This window comes from Nerophis ophidion, linkage group LG26 (assembly GCF_033978795.1).
Source record: "Nerophis ophidion isolate RoL-2023_Sa linkage group LG26, RoL_Noph_v1.0, whole genome shotgun sequence".
NCBI classification, from domain to species: domain Eukaryota; kingdom Metazoa; phylum Chordata; class Actinopteri; order Syngnathiformes; family Syngnathidae; genus Nerophis; species Nerophis ophidion.
The window spans coordinates 10,955,714-10,975,421 of NC_084636.1; the positions used below are offsets into that span (position 1 = coordinate 10,955,714).

Here is a 19,708-nt window from a genome sequence, read left to right on the forward strand (position 1 = left end):
GTTGTAATACGGTTTCTGTAGGAGGATAAACACGACAAAAAAACTTCTTAATTATTAGAAAGCCCACTGTTTTATGTTGATGCTTCACTGATGAGTGTTTGGCGAACGCCGTTTTGTCCTCATTTCAGCGGCCCTCGAACTCACCGTTGTGTGGACCGTGACTCAACAGTTTGTTTTACATATACAACTTTTTCCGACTTTGCTACAGAAAGACATGTTTTATGCTACTCCTTTGTTTCATTTTGTCCACCAAACATTTTATACTGTGCGTGAATGAACAGAGGTGAGTTTATCCAAGTCTTTTAATGTTTTGCGGCTCCAGACAGATTACTTGTATTTTTGGTCCAATATGGCTCTTTTAACATTTCGCGTTGCCGACCCCTGCCCTACATGGTCAAAATCGTTGAAAACTACAACTCCCAGAATGCCAAGGTAAAATGGCCGCCAAAATTACTGACACTTATGAGTTTTAAACTCCACACAATTGATCAACTTTTTATTTTCCAACTTGAAACGTGGTTTAATTTCAGTTGATTTCCAAATAATCATCAGCAGGTTGTAAACCTTTAAACCACAGAAACATGGATGTTAATCTAATTACACAATGTTTTGCAAAAGCTTTTAAATCACTGAATAATGTTTTAATGTTTCTACATATTGTTTTAGCTTTAAACCATTAGCTTTGACTTTAAATCTATTAAATTAAACCATTTAACATTTTAACTTCAGATTTAAACTTTTACGTGTGCTTTAAACTGGTCTAACATTGTATGCAATCAATGCTCAAAGTGTAATGCGGTATTTCAACTTGAACCCAGCAGTTGAAACAAACACTTTAAGATAGTTCAGTAAACAAATTTAACCAGCTTGCAGCTACAAGTTAAGCATATCAAACAAAGCATTTCGATCGTCATTAAATGAAGCATATTCACTGACCCTTGGTGTGTTTTGAGAAACCTGGAGAGTGGATCTTGCGGTTGTGGCTGCTGGCTGTTCTTCCTTGCATGTAGCTTGTTTGGTGAATGAGTCCTTCCTTTTCAGGTGCCTTCAATCAGTAATTTTGGCGGCCATTTTACCTTGGCATTCTGGGAGTTGTAGTTTTCAATGATTTTTTTAACCATGTAGGGCAGGGGTAGGGAACCTATGGCTCGCGAGCCAGATGTGGCTCTTTTGATGACAGCACCTGGCTCTCGGATAAATCTGAGCTGACATTGCTTGACACGATAAGTAATGAATAATTCCACCTTTAATCACAGTGTTAAAAATAACTTCTGTAAAAAATTCTCATGCATTTTTTATCCATCCATCGGTTTTCTACCACACCTGTTCATGAAGTTACGTTAATGGTAAGAAGTTATTTATTTATTTTTGGTTAGCGTGGGACTTGCCCTCCTGGGGGTTCTTCAGACCACCAAGCACCGACATGAGAGCCTGTTTCAGGGTTACACTATTGTTTTATTTTTCAATAAGTCTCTCAGTTGCTTTCCAGCAACAGTCTTTTTCTCTTTCGTTCTCGCTCGCGCTCTGGCTCCAGCCCCAACCCCGTCTATCCTCCTGGCTGCTGTTTATAACAGAGCGACAGGTGACTAGATAACAAGGCCCAGGTGGGCCATCTACGCACCTGTCACTGATTTTGAGGCCGATCATGGCAACACCCTGCTTCGCTGCACGCCCGCGGGCCACGCCTCCTCCACAGTTAGCTTCAGAAGAACAATCTTATTACAAAGAATAAGAGACTTATTATACTCTAGAAATGTTGGTCTTACTTAAAACTGCACACGTTTAGTTGTGTTCAGTGTTGAAAAAATATTATATGGCTCATACGTAAATACATTTCAAAATATTCGGCTTCTTGGCTCTCTCAGACAAAAAGGTTCCCGACCCCTGATGTAGGGCATGGATTACTGACACTTCTGAGTTTTTTAACTCCACAAGTACTTTGGTTTTCGTACACCCTACTTTTTGTACGATTAAATATTTGTCAAAAAGATGGCATCAGGAAATTACATCAGTGTCTCATTTGCATAATTAGGAATGATCGCATAATTACAGGCACAAATTAATGTAAATGTCCTTTATTCCCGAGATGACTTTCATTTAAACACAAAGTTATCAAGTGGACTTTAAAGTTAATACACAGGGCATTGGTTTAGTATCTGAAATACACAAGATCATTTTATTATTCTGTCATTTAAAACTCAATGCCTGTATCTTGTATGCTTATAAACTGAATATTGATGTAATACAAAAATGTTGATGCGACCAATGGCAGCATATATACTTGCATGTAAGTTTCAATTATAGTCTTAAATCAGCATGTGCAAGTTAGCCATAGGAGCTCATTACATCCATCCATCCATTTTCTACCACTTATTCCCTTTTGGGGTCGCGGGGGGTGCTGGCGCCTGTCTCAGCTACAATCGGGCGGAAGGCAGGGTACACCCTGGACAAGTCGCCATCTCATCACAGGGCCAACACAGATAGACAGACAACATTCACACTCACATTCAAACTCTAGGGCCAATTTAGTGTTGCCAATCAACCTATCCCCAGGTGCATGTATTTGGAAGTGGGAGGAAGCCGGAGTACCCGGAGGGAACCCACGCATTCACGGGGAGAACATGCAAACTCCACACAGAAAGTTCCCGAGCGTGGATTTGAACCCAGGACTGCAGGAACTTCGTATTGTGAGGCAGACGCACTAACCCCTCTGCCACCGTGAAGCCCGAGCTCATTACAGTCAAATGCTATTTACAAAACACAGCTGTAATTCTAGTATAATAACATCAACAAATTATTACCTAAAGGCATGAGCTGCCGCCAAGACTACAACCAGAAGGGCTGTCCAGTGTGACAACGTTTTTTAACTTATAGCACTGTTTGATTTTACATGACTTTGTACACGACCTACTCGGTGGCCTAGTGGTTAGAGTGTCCGCCCTGAGATCGGTAGTTTGGGAGTTCAAACCCCGGCCGAGTCATACCAAAGACAATAAAAAAAACGGGACCCATTACCTCCCTGCTTGGCACTCAGCATCAAGGGTTAAATCACCATAAATGATTCCCGGGCGCGGCCCCGCTGCTGCCCACTGCTCCCCTCACTTCCCAGGAGGTGATCAAGGGTATGGGTCAAATGCAGGGGACAAATTTCACCACACCTTGTGTGTGTGTGACAATCATTGGTACTTTAACTTTAAGGTAGTACAAACGCAATTTGGTTGGTACCTTTAAAAGTTCCAAATTCAATCACCATTCATAGGAGTGAGGCATAGGGCTAACGGGAAAACCTTTCACAAATTTGGATTCCTACAGTATGAGCGTTGCAAGAGAGACACATTTTCTTTGATATTTTCATAAATAAAGAATGAATCTTTATAGATAAAACACAAGTGTATTTATTACAAATGTTAATTTTGCTACTTCAGGTCTCTAATGATAATTTTACATCAGACGTTCAAACAAAAGACATTTGTGTGATAAAACCATGTGGGATAAAAAATTGGGCAACTTTAACAAAAGAGACATGAGCTCATTTTAATGTTGATTTTGTGCGTCCCATATGTTTCACAGGAGCTGGGCAAATACGGTTTGCTGTATTATAACGCACTATTTATGATCCTGCCCACTGTGATGTTGGCTCACATGACCGGCGACATACAGAAGGTAAGTTACATGGTCTTCAGACTTGAACCTGAAATAGAGTTGTGTACACGCACTTGTGCGCCTTCTGAGTGTGTTAAAAGTGAGCTAACTCCTTAAAGTACCAGTAGAGTGGAAACACAAGTTGACTTAATTTGCTTTATTCTGTTTCACTGTACCCATTAAGTCATATCTAACTGTATGTACAAGCTGAAAAATATGGTGAAAATACCGTCCAAACATCACAAAATTCTACACATTCAGACAGCCATTTTTAAAGATATTCCGCTCCAAATATCTTCGGCAATTTCCATAGATTCTACGTCGCTAGAGTAATGCTTCTGCACTCTGACTATATAATCAGATCAGTCATATTGGAAATACTATTAATAATATTTTATGCATTCAAAATCGTTAATAAATAGCTAACAATTGAGTTAAAAGATCGAGGGTCCTCTATTTCAGTGGTTCTCAACCTTTTTTCAGTGATGTGCCCCATGTGAAATTGTTTTTAATACAAGTACTCCCTAATCAGAGCAAAGCATTTCTGGTTGAAAAAAAGAGATTGTCAATGCGTGGACTGTGAGGTTTGTTTTCCTGGAAGGCAAAGGAAAGTTGGCGCGGGCAAGGCGTGAAGGTAAGGACATCATTTATTTGAACACTAACAAACTACAAAAAAGGAAGCAAACAAAAGGCGCGCACAATGGCGGAGAACAAATTTGACTAATGAAAACAAAAGATTTGCACAAAGGCAATTAACTATGAACACGAAACAAAAACACTTACTGTGGCATGGCATGAAGAATCAACTATAATAAATAGGAATGTCATGGGTAGCAGAGGTAGTATGGATGGATGGATAGATAGATAGATAGATAGATAGATAGATAGATAGATCGAAAAACAGAAACAGACCGGTTTAAATAGCAATGATATGATCAGTGAAAACAGGTGCGTGACTCGACAGGTGAAAACTAATGGGTTGCGATGGTGACAAAACAAATAAAAGTGCACAAAGAGTCCAAAAACAAAACCAAACAGGACTAAAACAAAACATGTTCACACAGCATGACAGAGATGAAGTAAAATACAGCACTAAGTCATCAGTTTCTGATTTATTAAATTGTGCAAAATATTGCTCATTTGTAGTGGTCTTTCTTGAACTATTTGGGGAAAAAAGGTAACAAATAACCAAAAACTTGTTGAAAAATAAACAAGGGATTCAAATATAAATAAAGATTTCTACACATAGAATTAGTCATCAACTTAAAGTGCTTTCTTTCGGGATTGTAATAGAGATCCACCTGGATTCATGAACTTAATATTTAAGCCTTTTTTTTACAAAAAAAAAAATCTAACATCAATATTTATGGAACATGTCCACAAAAAAAATCTAGCGGTCAACACTGAATATTGCATTGTTGCATTTCTTTTCACAGTTTATGAACTTACATTCATATTTTGTTGAAGTATTATTCAATAAATATATTTATAAAGGATTTTTGAATTGTTGCTGTTTTTAGAATATTTTTCAAAAATCTCACGTACCCCTTGGCATACCTTCAAGTACCCCCGGGGGTACGCGTACCCCCATTTGAGAACCACTGCTCTATTGCACCCATTCTACGTACAGAAAACTGCCAACAATACTTTATTTACAAATTTGCCAAATATGAGTGATATTTGTCATTAGAAGTGCTAACGCAGACGGCCAATTTTGCAAACTTACCCTGCTATTGTTGACACACTAAGTTGCTTCTGGAAAGTACATTCTACATTATAATTGATGCATCTCTCACCTAGCAGTAGACATTTGTGGCCATGGGCCGAGAAGCTGGTCGACTTTCACATCCCCCAAAATGGTGAAAAAAACGTCAGTTGCTGCTACTTTTTTTTTTAACCTTTCTTGAGGATTGATTCTTCTAAACGAGATAATTTAAGTGACCTGTCGGTCGGCATCTCGGCGAGAGTGGAAAGTGTACAGTAAGTGTTTGTTTTATTATGGTTAGTTTGTATTAGAGATGCGCGGTTTGCGGTCTCATCCGGAGTCCGCGGATAAACCGCGGGTCGGGCGGGTGACATGACGAAAAAATTTATTTTAATTAGATTCGGGCGGGTGGCGGTTGAACCATCCGGAAATATTTGATATACATGGTTCTGGGATCGGTATCCTTTGCCATTCAAAGAGCCATTTAGGACCCGTGTCACAAATCGAAGAAGACAATAGGAGATGCTAATATTCTCTAGAATGACTGCCGGCAGTCACCCGGATAATAAGTATTAGGGCGTGCGATGAAACCATTGGCTTTGTCGCCTACTACAGCATGTACGATCTGCTTGTCAGTCCAGCAACATGTTGTGTGTGGCTTCCGCAGCAACACGCACATGACTGCAAGGCATACTGGGTGACGCAGAGTACAGTAATGGTTGTGATATAAACAATTTTAACACTCTTAGTAATATGCGCCACGCTGTGAAACCACACCAAACAAGATTGACAAACACATTTCGGGAGAACATCCTCACAATAACACAACATAAACGCAACACAACAAATACCCAGAATCCTTTGTATCCATGAGACTTCCTGACTATTTTATACACACCGCTAGCAGCAACACCCCCCCCCCCCGTGCGTCGGTAAGGTGGACAGGGTTGGGGGCGCGGATGTGTAAAATATATTCAGGAAATAGCACGGATACAAAGGATTCTGGGTATTTGTAGTGTTGCGTTTATTTTGTGTTACTGTGAGGATGTTCTCCCGAAATGTGTTTGTCAATCTTGTTTGGTGTGGCTTCACAGCGTGGCGCATATTAGTAAGTGTTAAAGTTGTTTATATCACAACCATCAGTGTACTCGGCGTCACCCAGTATGCCTTTCAATCTTGTACGTGTGATTGCGGAAGCTGCACACAACATGTTGCCGGACTAACAATCGGTTTGTACATGTTGTTGAAGGTGTCAAAGGCAATGGCTTCACAGCACGCCCATGTTCTTGTCATCAGGATGAACGCCAATTGGATATTCGCCAGAACGTTTGCGGCTCCAATTGTCTTCATTACTCTGTGAAACGGGTTAAAATAGCTCTGTGAGTGACAAAGGTGGCCGACTTCTGATGTATTTCAGCGGGCAGGTGGCGGGCGGTTACGGTTCTGATAATATGTTGGTTCGGGTGGACTGCGGGTGGATGACGACTTTGGCGATGCGGTTGCGGATGATATAATTGCCTATCCGCGCATCTCTAGTTAGTATGTTACTACCTGGCATTGCCACTGATGCTATAGTGTTTCGATAAAACTACATCCGCTTAGCACTCGGCTTCTAAAACCTATTGCTCATCCTCTTTGTGTTGGGGCTCAAATATATAAGGTTCTGTAATCAATCAATCAATCAATGTTTACTTATATAGCCCTAAATCACGAGTGTCTCAAAGGGCTGCACAAGTCACAACGACATCCTCCGCTCAGATCCCACATAAGGGCAAGGAAAAACTCAACCCAATGGGACAATAAGAAACCTTGGAGAGGACCGCAGATGTGGGGACCCGGGGCAACCGGTGCAATGGACGTCGAGTGGATCTAGCATAATATTGTGAGAGTCCAGTCCATAGTGGATCTAACATAATAGTGTGAGAGTCCAGTCCATAGTGGATCTAACATAATAGTGTGAGAGTCCAGTCCATAGTGGATCTAACATAATATTGTGAGAGTCCAGTCCATAGTGGATCTAACATAATAGTGTGAGAGTCCAGTGCATAGTGGATCTAACATCATAGTGTGAGAGTCCAGTCCATAGTGGATCTAGCATAATATTGTGAGAGTCCAGTCCATAGTGGGTCTAACATAATAGTGTGAGAGTCCAGTGCATAGTGGATCTAACATAATAGTGTGAGAGTACAGTCCATAGTGAGAACAGCAGGAGACCATCTTAAGCGGAGACTGGTCATATTTTTTCACAAAGTAATCGTTGTTGGCTGTCACAATGTCTGCTTGATTAGCATTTTTGTTGATGGGGAAGGGATCTGCGGCTCCTAACGCTCTGTCACGGATCATGTGACTGGTTTACTCATTAACTCTCAAAAGGGCTCGGGAATTTCCGTGAGATTGATACTTTTTTGAGCATATTTATTTATCAGCGAACTTTGGAAATATTTCGGTGTCATAAATCAGATGTATATCATAATAGCTTCAATACAGAGTCAACTTGTTTTTCCACTCTACTGGCAGAGGTGGGTAGTAACGCGCTACATTTGCTCCGTTACATCTACTTGAGTAACTTTTGGGATAAATTGTACTTCTAAGAGTAGTTTTAATGCAACATACTTTTTTTTTTACTTGAGTATATTTATAGAGAAGAAACGCTACTTTTAGTCCGCTCCATTTATCACCATTCTACTCGCTACTGATTTTTATCGATCTGTTAGTGCACGCTTTGTTGTTTTGTCAGACAGACTTTCAAAGTCGGATCTATTACATGACTGTGTTTCACCATTCAAATGCAGTCACTGGTGACGTTTGACTCCGTTTCACCAATCAAACAGAGCCAGGCGGTCACATGATTAACTGCACACGTATATGTATATATATATATATATATATATATTATATATATATATATATATATATATATATATATATATATATATATATATACTTTTTAAGAAACCTTTATTTATAAATTTCAACTTTTACAAACAGTTGAAAATAATAATCAAAGTATGTACAAAAACAATACAAAACAGTATAAAAACCGTACAAAACAGCGCCAGGGTGTTGTAAATCCAAAGTAACTAAAATAGAATGCAAAAAATATATATGTATATAAAGTAAACAAAGTGCAAAGCTATAGGCTCACTCAATTTCAGTAAATAACTTAAATTTGGAACACAGCATCATCGTTTTCACAGCTTTTTGGTTGTTAGAGGTAGAGTGTTTTAATGTAGAGTTCTAAATCTTTTTTAAAGGCACAAAAAACAGGTCGGGTATTGAGAAACTTACATTTATGAATATAAAACTTAGCCAATAGTATAATGAGGTTGCAAAGGTAAAATTCATTTTCTAATTTTTTTTCAATGCTTTGTAAAACCAAATATATATTACTTAATATATATTATTGTTTCAGTTGTTTAAGAGATGTTCCTGGCTCTGAATTTGTTCATTGCAATTTTTTATGTTTTTGTGCATTACTTGTTGCCGTCGTCATTAAACGAACAGGTTACTCATCAGTTACTCAGTACTTGAGTAGTTTTTTCACAACATACTTTTTACTTTTACCCAAGTAAATATTTGGGTGACTACTCCTTACTTTTACTTGAGTAATACATCTGTAAAGTAACAGTACTCTTACTTGAGTACAATTTCTGGCTACTCTACCCACCTCTGTCTACTGGTACTTGAATGGTTAAAAACTGCTGGAAACTGGCTTTTTCGGTGTAAGGCCCAGCAGGAGCCAGAAAGACACAAAGCTGCTATTATGCACCTCATAGACTCATTGCAACAGCACATACTACTGCTATTGACAACACGTGCGTGGTACTAACCTCATCATTAAAGGTGCATTCAAAAAGAATTCCCCTTAAGGGTTATCTGGAAAGCAAACAACTGAAATCAGTGTATTTGTATAATGTACAAAAAGTACATGAACTTTATATTAAAATAGGGTTTTACTATATACGGTACTGATAAAGTCCTGTGGTACTAATGAATTAAAAAAAAGGTACTATACAGCCTTTGAAAACAATACAGGTACTTTTTTTCATGGACATGATGGCGCACCGTGGTGGCATTGCTGGTAATATCAACCGAGGCGCACGTTAGTCAACACACACAGAGCACCTACAAGCACAAACAGAATGGCGACAGCAGAGGGAGATTTGACAAATTTGGGTTTAAAAATCAGCGATGAATGTGACGTGGTCCGCTTGTTCGCTGTTCGCATTTATCGTGCTTTTAAAGGCCTACTGAAATTAGATTTTCTTATTTAAACGGGGATAGCAGGTCCATTCTCTGTGTCATACTTGATCATTTCGCGATATTGCCCTATTTATTGCCATATAGGATTTAGTAGAGAATATCGACGATAAAGTTTGCAACTTTTGGTCGCTAATAAAAAAGCCTTGCCTGTACCGGAAGTAGCAGACGATGTGCGCGTGACGTCACCGGTGTGAGAGCTCCTCACATCCGCACATTGACTACAATCATGGCCACTAGCAGCGAGAGCGATTCTGACCAAAAAAGCAACAATCTCCTCATTAATTGGAGCGAGGATGAAAGATTCATGGATGAGGATAGTGAGAGTGAAGGACTAGAAGAAGAAGAAGGAAAAAAAAAGACGAGGGCAGTGGGAGCGATTCAGATGTTATTAGACACATTTACTAGGATAATTCTGGAAAATCCCTTATCTGAATATTGTGTTACTAGTGTTTTAGTGAGATTATAAAGTCATAACTGAAAGTCGGAGAGGTGTGGTGACCGCCAGTGTCTCTGAGTGAAGCCATGGAGGAGCCAAGAAAGTCAGTCGCAGGTGCCTCTTTGGCAGCTGCTGCAGGAAGAACTACACAAGCTCAGCTCATGTTTACGGTAAGAGCCAACTTATTACCACAATTTTCTCACCGAAACCTGCCGGTCGACATGTGGTAAAGAAACATGTTCGCTTGACCGCTCTGTTCCATATTAAAGCTTCACAACAAACAAAGAAACACTGGCTGTGTTTGTGTTGCTAAATCCGGCCGAAATACACCGCTTTCCACCAAATGCATTCTTCTTTGTAGTCTCCATTATTAGTTGAACAAAATGCAAAAGATTCAGCAACACAGATGTCCAGAATACTGTGTAATTATGTGATTAAATCGGACAACTTTTAGCCGTGAGTGGTGCTGGGATAAAATGTCCGCTACAACCAATAACGTCATAAGCGTCATCATTCCGCTACGTTTTCAACAGGACACTTCGCGGGAAATTTTAAATGGCAATTTAGTCAACTAAAAAGGCCCTATTGGCATGTGTTGCAATGTTAATATTTCATCATTGATATATAAACTATCAGACTTTGTGGTCGGTAGTAGTGGGTTTCAGTAAGCCTTTAAAAAAATAGCCAGCTCGTCGCTAACGTCCCTTGACAGTGTTTTAGCTACTTCAAAATGACTAATTCTCGCCTCCATGGTGACAAATAAACTTTGTTTTTTAAAAGTATCATCCCTATACTTGCCCACCTTGAGACCTCCGAATTCGGGAGATGGGGCGGGGGGTTAATTTGCAGGCAACATACCCCTTCCCCTTCGATCTATCCTTTTTGAACCGAAATCATTTTTTTCCAATCATTTTGGAACATGCTAGCGTACTTCTTCTTACTCGTCGTCGCCATGTCTCTTCTTCGTTCTTCTGCTTCGTCTCTGTTACGTTTTTGGACATTACTACTTGCCGTAGTTTTGAAGCAATGCATGATAAGAATCCGGATGTTGTGTGTCAGTTTATTAACGTGCCGGCTGGAATAAACACACGCTGAGAAATAGCTCCGTCCCTGCCTACTTTATGGGTTATAGATACACCTATGGATAACAGAGACATATATAATAGTCTCCTTTTCAGGTGAGAGAGGAAGCTAAAGGCAGTGCCTTTAAGGCACGCCCCCAATATTATTGGCCTGGTGGAAATCGAGAGAAATTTGAGAGGATGGTTGCCCCGGCACTGAAATTCAGGAATGTCCCGGGAAAATCGGTAAGGTTGGCAAGTATGATCATCCCTGCTGGACGAGGAATATCTAAAGATGCTTGACTATACACCGTAGGAGGATACAACTGCCAGCCCCCTTGTATGTAAACAAGTGCATCCATACAAATATTGACTTATCTGGTCGATACTACAATGATAACATCTATACCAGTGGTTCTTAACTTTGTTGGAGGTACCGAACCCTTCTTTAATGAAAAATTATTTTATTTTCCATCCATTTTCTACCGCTTATTCCCTTTGAGGTTGCGGGGGGCGCTAGTGCCTATCTCAGCTACAATCGGGCGGAAGGCAGGGTACACCCTGGACAAGTCGCCAACTCATCGCAGGGCCAACACAGATAGACAGACAACATTCACACTCACAATTCACACACTAGGGCCAATTTAGTGTTGCCAATCAACCTATCCCCAGGTGCATGTCTTTGGAAGTGGGAGGAAGCCGGAGTACCCGGAGGGAACCCACGCATTCACGGGGAGAGCATGCAAACTCCACACAGAAAGTTCCCGAGCCCGGGATTGAACCCAGGACTACTCAAGACCTTCGTATTGTGAGGCATACGCACTAACCCCTCTTCCACCGTGAAGCCCCAAATTCATGACAGTTACCGTATTTTTCAGAGTATAAGTCGCTCCAGAGTATAAGTCGCACCTGCCGAAAATGCATAATAAAGAAGGAAAAAAACATATATATGTCACACTGGAGTATACGTTGCATTTTTTGTACACATTTATTTGATAAAACCCAACACCAAGAATAGACATTTGAAAGGCAATTTAAAATAAAGAATAGTGAACAACAGACTGAATAAGTGTACGTTATATGAGGCATAAATAACCAACTGAGAAGGTGCCTGCTATGTTAACGGAACATATTAATTTAAGAGTCATTCAAATAACTATAACATATAGAACATGCTATACCTTTACCAAACAATCTGTCACTCCTAATTGCGAAATCCCATGAAATCTTATATATCTAGTCTCTTACATGAATGAGATAAATAATATTATTTGATATTTTACGGTAATGTGTTAATAATTTCACACATAAGTCGCTCCTGAGTATAAGTCGCACCCCCGGCCAAACTATGAAAAAAACTGCGATTTATAATCCGAAAAATACAGTGTGTATATATATATATACACAACTTATATGTTTTCGGTAACACTTTAGTATGGAGAACATATTCTAAGTAACAGACTTAATTTAAGAGTTATTTGGACACTAGAGGAACATATTCTAAGCAACAAAGACTTAATTTAAAGTTATTTGGTTAGGGTTAGGGTCAGGGTTAGAGGGTTAGGGTTATAATAAGGCCAATGCCGAGAATAAGGCATTAATAAGAACTTAATGACTAGTTAAGAGCCAATATGTTACTAATTAGCATGTTAATGAGCAACTAATTGATGGTTAATATGTTCCCCATACTAAAGTGTTACCATGTTTTTTTTTTTACTGGTGCACAAAATGAACTGTACATGACCATCATCTTGTTCAAACGACAAAACCAACACAGTGCATAAACTCACAACAAATTACACACCTGCAAATCAGTCTGACTTCTGCTGTTGCTGTATCCATAATATTTACACGATGAGTCGGGTGTTTTGACCGAACCCCTAAAGGCCGATTCACCGAACCCCAATGGTTCGATCAAACCCAGGTTAAGAACCACTGGTCTATACTGATTGTCATCTTTTTATGTAATAATAGTATATAATCTTTCAATATCGTTTGGCTTCTATATTGTTTATAAACTAAGGAAATACGCCCCTGGACACAGGAGGACTTTAATTAGGACCAATGTATGACCCTGTAATTACTTGGTATTGGATCGATACCCACATTTGTAGAATCACCCAGAACAACCAAACAATAAGTGCTGAATACATTTTAACAGAAGCGTAGATAGAACTTGTTAAAAAGAGAAATGAACTAGTAGAATAATATACCATTTTCCCATAATTTTGACAAAATAACACAATTATGAATGTTACTGCATACGTCAGAGGCCAAATTAGGAGCATGTGTAACCCGTTTGCTCGCTTACTTCTAAAAGACAAGTTCTCTAGTATAATTGTTATTTGATTGCAGCAAGGAACATATGATTGATGTATCATTAGATGTTCTCTTTAAAGTACCAGTTCAGTGGAAAAACAAGTTTTTTCTAATTTGACGGTGACAAGACACAGCTTGCTACTTAACGGACAAGAGAAGAGAAAAGTGGGACACTTTAGCACTAAAGCACTTGAATGTATACTTGCAGTGAGAGGCGGACAGGCCGTGCTCGTATACAGCAATACTCTTTCATAACATGGTCACTACTGCCTTGTTTCTCTTGTTATATTCTTATTTTACTGTTATATTTTTATTCTCATTGTTGCTTTTTATTTGTATTGTTATTGTAATATTTTTCTATTTTGTTTCCATTTATACTCACATTATTTACTTTTTAAATTCGATCTCAATCCGGTACACTGCTGCTGGAATTTTTATTTTCCCGAGGGAACTCTCCTGAAGGAATCAATAAAGTACTATCTATCCATCTATCTATCAATCTATCTATCTATCTATCTATCCATTTATCTATTTAAACCGGCTAAGTTCAGACTGCTGTGCGAAGAGAAACGTCCGCTTTATGAGTGTAAGATAAAGAGAAAGTAAATGAAAGGTAAATTAATCATTCGTTTTTAATAATTTTGACAAAATAATAGAATGATAGATGACACAATATGTTCCTGCATACGTCAGCAGACTAAATTAGGAGCCTTGGTTTTTTTACTTACTAATAAAAGACAAGTTGTCTTTTATGTTCACTTTGTTATTTAAAGACAAACTTGCAATAAGAATCATATGTTTAATGTAACGTAAGTTTTTTTGTTGTTAAAATAAAGCCAACAATGTAATTTTTTTGTGGTCCCCTTTATTTAGAAAAGTATCAAAATAATTTTGGTACCGGTACCAAATTATTGGTATTGGGACAATGCTAGTAACAATACATATAACTTTTTATTCCTCCAATGCACAAACCTGTCACAAAATATTAATTTACAGAGAACAAAAATACCGTATTTTTCGGACTACAAGTCGCATTTTTTTTCATAGTTTGGCCGGGGGTGCGACTTATACTCAGGAGCGACTTATGTGTGAAATTTCTAACACAATACCGTAAAATATCAAATAATGTTATTTATCTCATTCACGTAAGAGACTAGACGTATAAGATTTCATGGGATTTAGCGATTAGGAGTGACAGATTGTTTGGTAAACGTATAGCATGTTCTATATGTTATAGTTATTTGAATGACTCTTACCATAATGTTACGTTAACATACCAGGTACCTTCTCAGTTGGTTATTTATGCCTCATATAACGTACACTTATTCAGCCTGTTGTTCACTATTCTTTATTTATTTTAAATTGCCTTTCAAATGTCTATTTTTGGTGTTGGGTTTTATCACATAAATACGACTTATACTCCAGTGCGACTTATGTGTTTTTTTCCTTGTTTTTTATGCATTTTCGGCAGGTGCGACATACTACAAAAATTCGGTACTGATAACTTAAGATATGCTCGCAATTTAAAGCGTAGTATAAAAGCAAACAACAGCTCGTATCTCAAATTACTTATATGTTGAGATGCTACTGTATAAGTCATATATAGTGATTTTCCCATTGTAAACCTGCAAATTTCAATGTGATGTTCATATATAAGACTAAAAGGTCATTAGAAAAATACTTGTTTAATTCATCTATTTTGCCGAAAGAGACACATTAAGGCAAGAACGTATTTTATTAAATTACTCGATTGATTGAAGGAATTCTCGATTACTGAAATAATGGATATACATACATATATATATATATATATATATATATATATATATATATATATATATATATATATATATATATATATATATATATATATACACATATATATACACATACATATATACACATATACATACACATATATATATATACATATACATATATATATATACATATACATACACGTATATATATATACATATACATACACATATATATATATACATATACATACACATATATATATATACATATACATACACATATATATATATATACATATACATACACATATATATATATATATATACATATACATACATATATATATACACATACATATATATATACATACACACATATACATACATATATATACACATACATATATATATATACATACACACATATACATACATATATATACACATACATATATATATATATACATACATACATCTATATACATACATACACATACATACACATATACTGTACATACATATACATATACTGTACATACATACATATATATCAGTGTTTCCCCCAGAATATTTGTTAGTTAAGGTGGTGTCTCTCCAGGAGGAAGGAGGCGTCGCCCGAGACAGGCGGACAGACGTGCAACAAGGGGGTGGCTGGGTGTTTAGATATCTTCATCTCATCGCTGCCTGGGTGGGGCAATAGACTACAGACTGTGTACTGCGAGCGAGCGTCCGCTGCATAATGCTCACCTGCTAAACACCTTTCTACTAACCCGCACCGTCCATGCGCTCTGAATACGCTCTACTGATTGGCTGTTACCGGTCTGTGTGTAACCAATCAGATGGTTGTGTGGGTGGGACAATGGTGGGTGCTGCAGAGACGTACTGACAGAGGTAGAACAAAGCGTTGCAGCTTGTTAAGACTTTAGATTAGCCCCAAATGAAATTATAAATATATTTAATAAAGTCAAATACAAATAAGGCAACAAGAGAAGTATCCTACACTTCAGATTTGTAAAGAGATTTATATGATTTGCCCAATATCACATAGAGTTTGTGACGAACCCTCAGATGCAGAGTATTGTGCAGGAACACATGATTTAATCTTTAGAAATGAAAAAACACAAACCAGGAACTAGGAACAGCCAAACTGGAAAACGATAAACAGGATCCAGCAAACAGGAACTAGCAACAAAAAGACAGCACGCTGCAAACAGCTACAGGTTCTACGAAAAGCATTAATGACAATAATCCAGCCCAGAGTGGAGGAACAAGCAGGTATAAATAGCATCTGGCTGATTGACGCCAGGTGTGGCCCGGTGCCAATCAGCCACAGCTGAGGGGAAAAAACACTAAAGGGATAACAGCAGGAAATAAAGACAAACACAGAGGAAAAACTAAAACATGACCAAACTGTCAGGTACAAACCTGACACCTAAGAAGCTTTTTTTTTTTTCTTAAGACTTTAGTTTAGGCCAGTGGTTCTCAAATGGGGGTAGATGTACCCCTGGGGGTACTTTAAGGTATGCCAAGGGGTACATGAGATTTTTTTTTAAATATTCTAAAAATAGCAACAAGTCAAAAATCCTTTATAAATATATTTATTGAATAATACTTCAAGAAAATATGAATGTAAGTTTATAAACTGTGGAAAAAAAAAATACAAAAATGCAATATCCAGTGTTGAAAGCTAGATTGTTTTGTGGACATGTTCCATAAATATTGATGTTAAAGATTTATTTTTTTGTGAAGAAATGTTTAGAATTAAGTTCATGAATCGAGATGGATCTCTATTTAAGTTGATGATTACTTCTATGTGTAGAAATCTTTATTTATAATTGAATCACTTGTTTATTTTTCAACAAGTTTTTAGTTATTTTTATATCTTTCTTTCCAAATAGTTCAAAAAACACCACTACAAATGAGCAATATTTTGCATTGTTATACAATTTGATAAATCAGAAACTGATGACATAGTGCTGTATTTTACTTTTTTCATCTCTTTTTTTCAACTAAAAATGCTTTGCTCTGATTAGGGGGTACTTGAATTAAAAAAATATTCACAGGGAGTACATCACTGAAAAATGGTTGAGAACCACTGGTTTAAACAAAAAGCCTCTCTGATAAAATGTAATAAATTGAGTGACAACGTGCACATTTAAAAAGGTACTAATTGGAGGAGTTGGGTTTGATTTTTGACAACAAAAAAATTGGCAATGATATACAAACTAGATGCTAACATGTCCTCACAAGTGTGACTTAAAGGCCTACTGAAATGAGATTTTGTCATTTAAACGGAGATAGCAGGTCCATTTTATGTGTCATACTTGATCATTTCACGATATTGCCATATTTTTGCTGAAAGGATTTAGTAGAGAACATCGACGATAAAGTTCGCAACTTTTGGTCGCTAATAAAAAAGCCTTGCCTGTACGGGAAGTAGCAGACGATGTGCGTGTGACGTCACGGGTTGTGGAGCTCCTCACATCTGAACATTGTTTACAATCTTGGCCACCAGCGGCGAGAGCGATTGGGACCGAGAAAGCGACGATTTCCCCATTAATTTAAGCGAGGATGAAAGATTTGTGGATGAGGAAAGTGAGAGTGAAGGACTAGAAAATAAATTAAAAAAAGACGAGGGCAGTGGGAGCGATTCAGATGTTATTAGACACATTTACTATTTGGGGCGGCATAGATCGGTTGGTAAAGTGGCCCTGCCAGAAATTGGGGGTTGCAGGTTCGATTCCCGCTTCTGCCATCCTAGTCACTGCCGTTGTGTCCTTGGGCAAGACACTTTACCCACCTGCTCCCAGTGCTACCCACACTGGTTTAAAAAATGTAGCTTATATATTGGGTTTCACTATGTGAAGCGCTTTGAGTCACTAGAGAAAAGCGCTATATAAATATAGTTTACTACTACTACTACTAGGATCCATCCATCCATCATCTTCCGCTTATCCGGGTCGGGTCGCGGGGGCAACAGCCTAAGCAGGGAAACCCAGACTTCCCTCTCCCCAGCCACTTCGTCTAGCTCTTCCTGGGGGATGCCGAGGCGTTCCCAGGCCAGCCGGGAGACATAGTCTTCCCAAAGTGTCCTGGGTCTTCCCCGTGGCCTCCTACCGGTTGGACGTGCCCTAAACACCTCCCTAGGGAGGCGTTCGGGTGGCATCCTGACCAGATGCCCGAACCACCTCATCTGGCTCCTCTCGATGTGGAGGAGCAGCGGCTTTACTTTGAGTCCCTCCCGGATGGCAGAGCTTCTCACCCTATCTCTAAGGGAGAGCCCCGCCACACGGCGGAGGAAACTCATTTCGGCCGCTTGTACCCGTCATCTTATCCTTTCGGTCATGACCCAAAGCTCATGACCATAGGTGAGGATGGGAACGTAGATCGACCGGTAAATTGAGAGCTTTGCCTTCCGGCTCAGCTCCTTCTTCACCACAACGGATCGGTACAACGTCCGCATTACTGAAGACACCGCACCGATCCGCCTGTCGATCTCACGATCCACTCTTCCCTCACTCGTGAACAAGACTCCTAGGTACTTGAACTCCTCCACTTGGGGCAGGGTCTCCTCCCCAACCCGGAGATGGCACTCCACCCTTTTCCGGGCGAGAACCATGGACTCGGACTTGGAGGTGCTGATTCTCATTCCGGTCGCTTCACACTCGGCTGCGAACCGATCCAGCGAGAGCTGAAGATCCCGGTCAGATGAAGCCATCAGGACCACATCATCTGCAAAAAGCAGAGACCTAATCCTGCGGTTACCAAACCCGAACCCCTCAACGCCTTGACTGCGCCTAGAAATTCTGTCCATAAAAGTTATGAACAGAATCGGTGACAAAGGACAGCCTTGGCGGAGTCCAACCCTCACTGGAAATGTGTTCGACTTACTGCCGGCAATGCGAACCAAGCTCTGGCACTGATCGTACAGGGAACGGACCGCCACAATAAGACAGTCCGATACCCCATACTCTCTGAGCACTCCCCACAGGACTTCCCGAGGGACACGGTCGAATGCCTTCTCCAAGTCCACAAAGCACATGTAGACTGGTTGGGCAAACTCCCATGCACCCTCAAGAACCCTGCAGAGAGTATAGAGCTGGTCCACAGTTCCACGACCAGGACGAAAACCACACTGTTCCTCCTGAATCCGAGGTTCGACTATCCGACGTAGCCTCCTCTCCAGTACACCTGAATAAACCTTACCGGGAAGGCTGAGGAGTGTGATCCCACGATAGTTGGAACACACCCTCCGGTCCCCCTTCTTAAAGAGAGGAACCACCACCCCGGTCTGCCAATCCAGAGGTACCGCCCCCCGATGTCCACGCGATGCTGCAAAGTCTTGTCAACCAAGACAGCCCCACAGCATCCAGAGCCTTAAGGAACTCCGGGCGGATCTCGTCCACCCCTGGGGCCTTTCCACCGAGGAGCTTTTTAACTACCTCAGCGACCTCAGCCCCAGAAATAGGAGAGTCCACCACAGATTCCCCAGGCACTGCTTCCTCATAGGAAGACGTGTTGG

General features: G+C 39.4%; 2 protein-coding genes across 2 annotated transcripts in view; one reads left to right on the forward strand and one right to left on the reverse strand.

Moving 5' to 3' along the window:
* The window catches only part of bloc1s2 (biogenesis of lysosomal organelles complex-1, subunit 2), a 74,516-nt gene extending 73,441 nt beyond the window's left edge, over nucleotides 1-1,075 (reverse strand). The window contains exon 1 of the mRNA XM_061888464.1: nucleotides 937-1,075. Coding sequence (XP_061744448.1) covers nucleotides 937-1,006 — 70 coding nt within the window. The 5' untranslated portion in view covers nucleotides 1,007-1,075. The remainder of the gene's footprint in view (nucleotides 1-936) is intronic.
* The window catches only part of LOC133543719 (nucleotide sugar transporter SLC35D2-like), a 70,291-nt gene that overhangs the window by 26,254 nt on the left and 24,329 nt on the right, over nucleotides 1-19,708 (forward strand). The window contains exon 8 of the mRNA XM_061888461.1: nucleotides 3,571-3,663. Coding sequence (XP_061744445.1) covers nucleotides 3,571-3,663 — 93 coding nt within the window. The remainder of the gene's footprint in view (nucleotides 1-3,570; nucleotides 3,664-19,708) is intronic.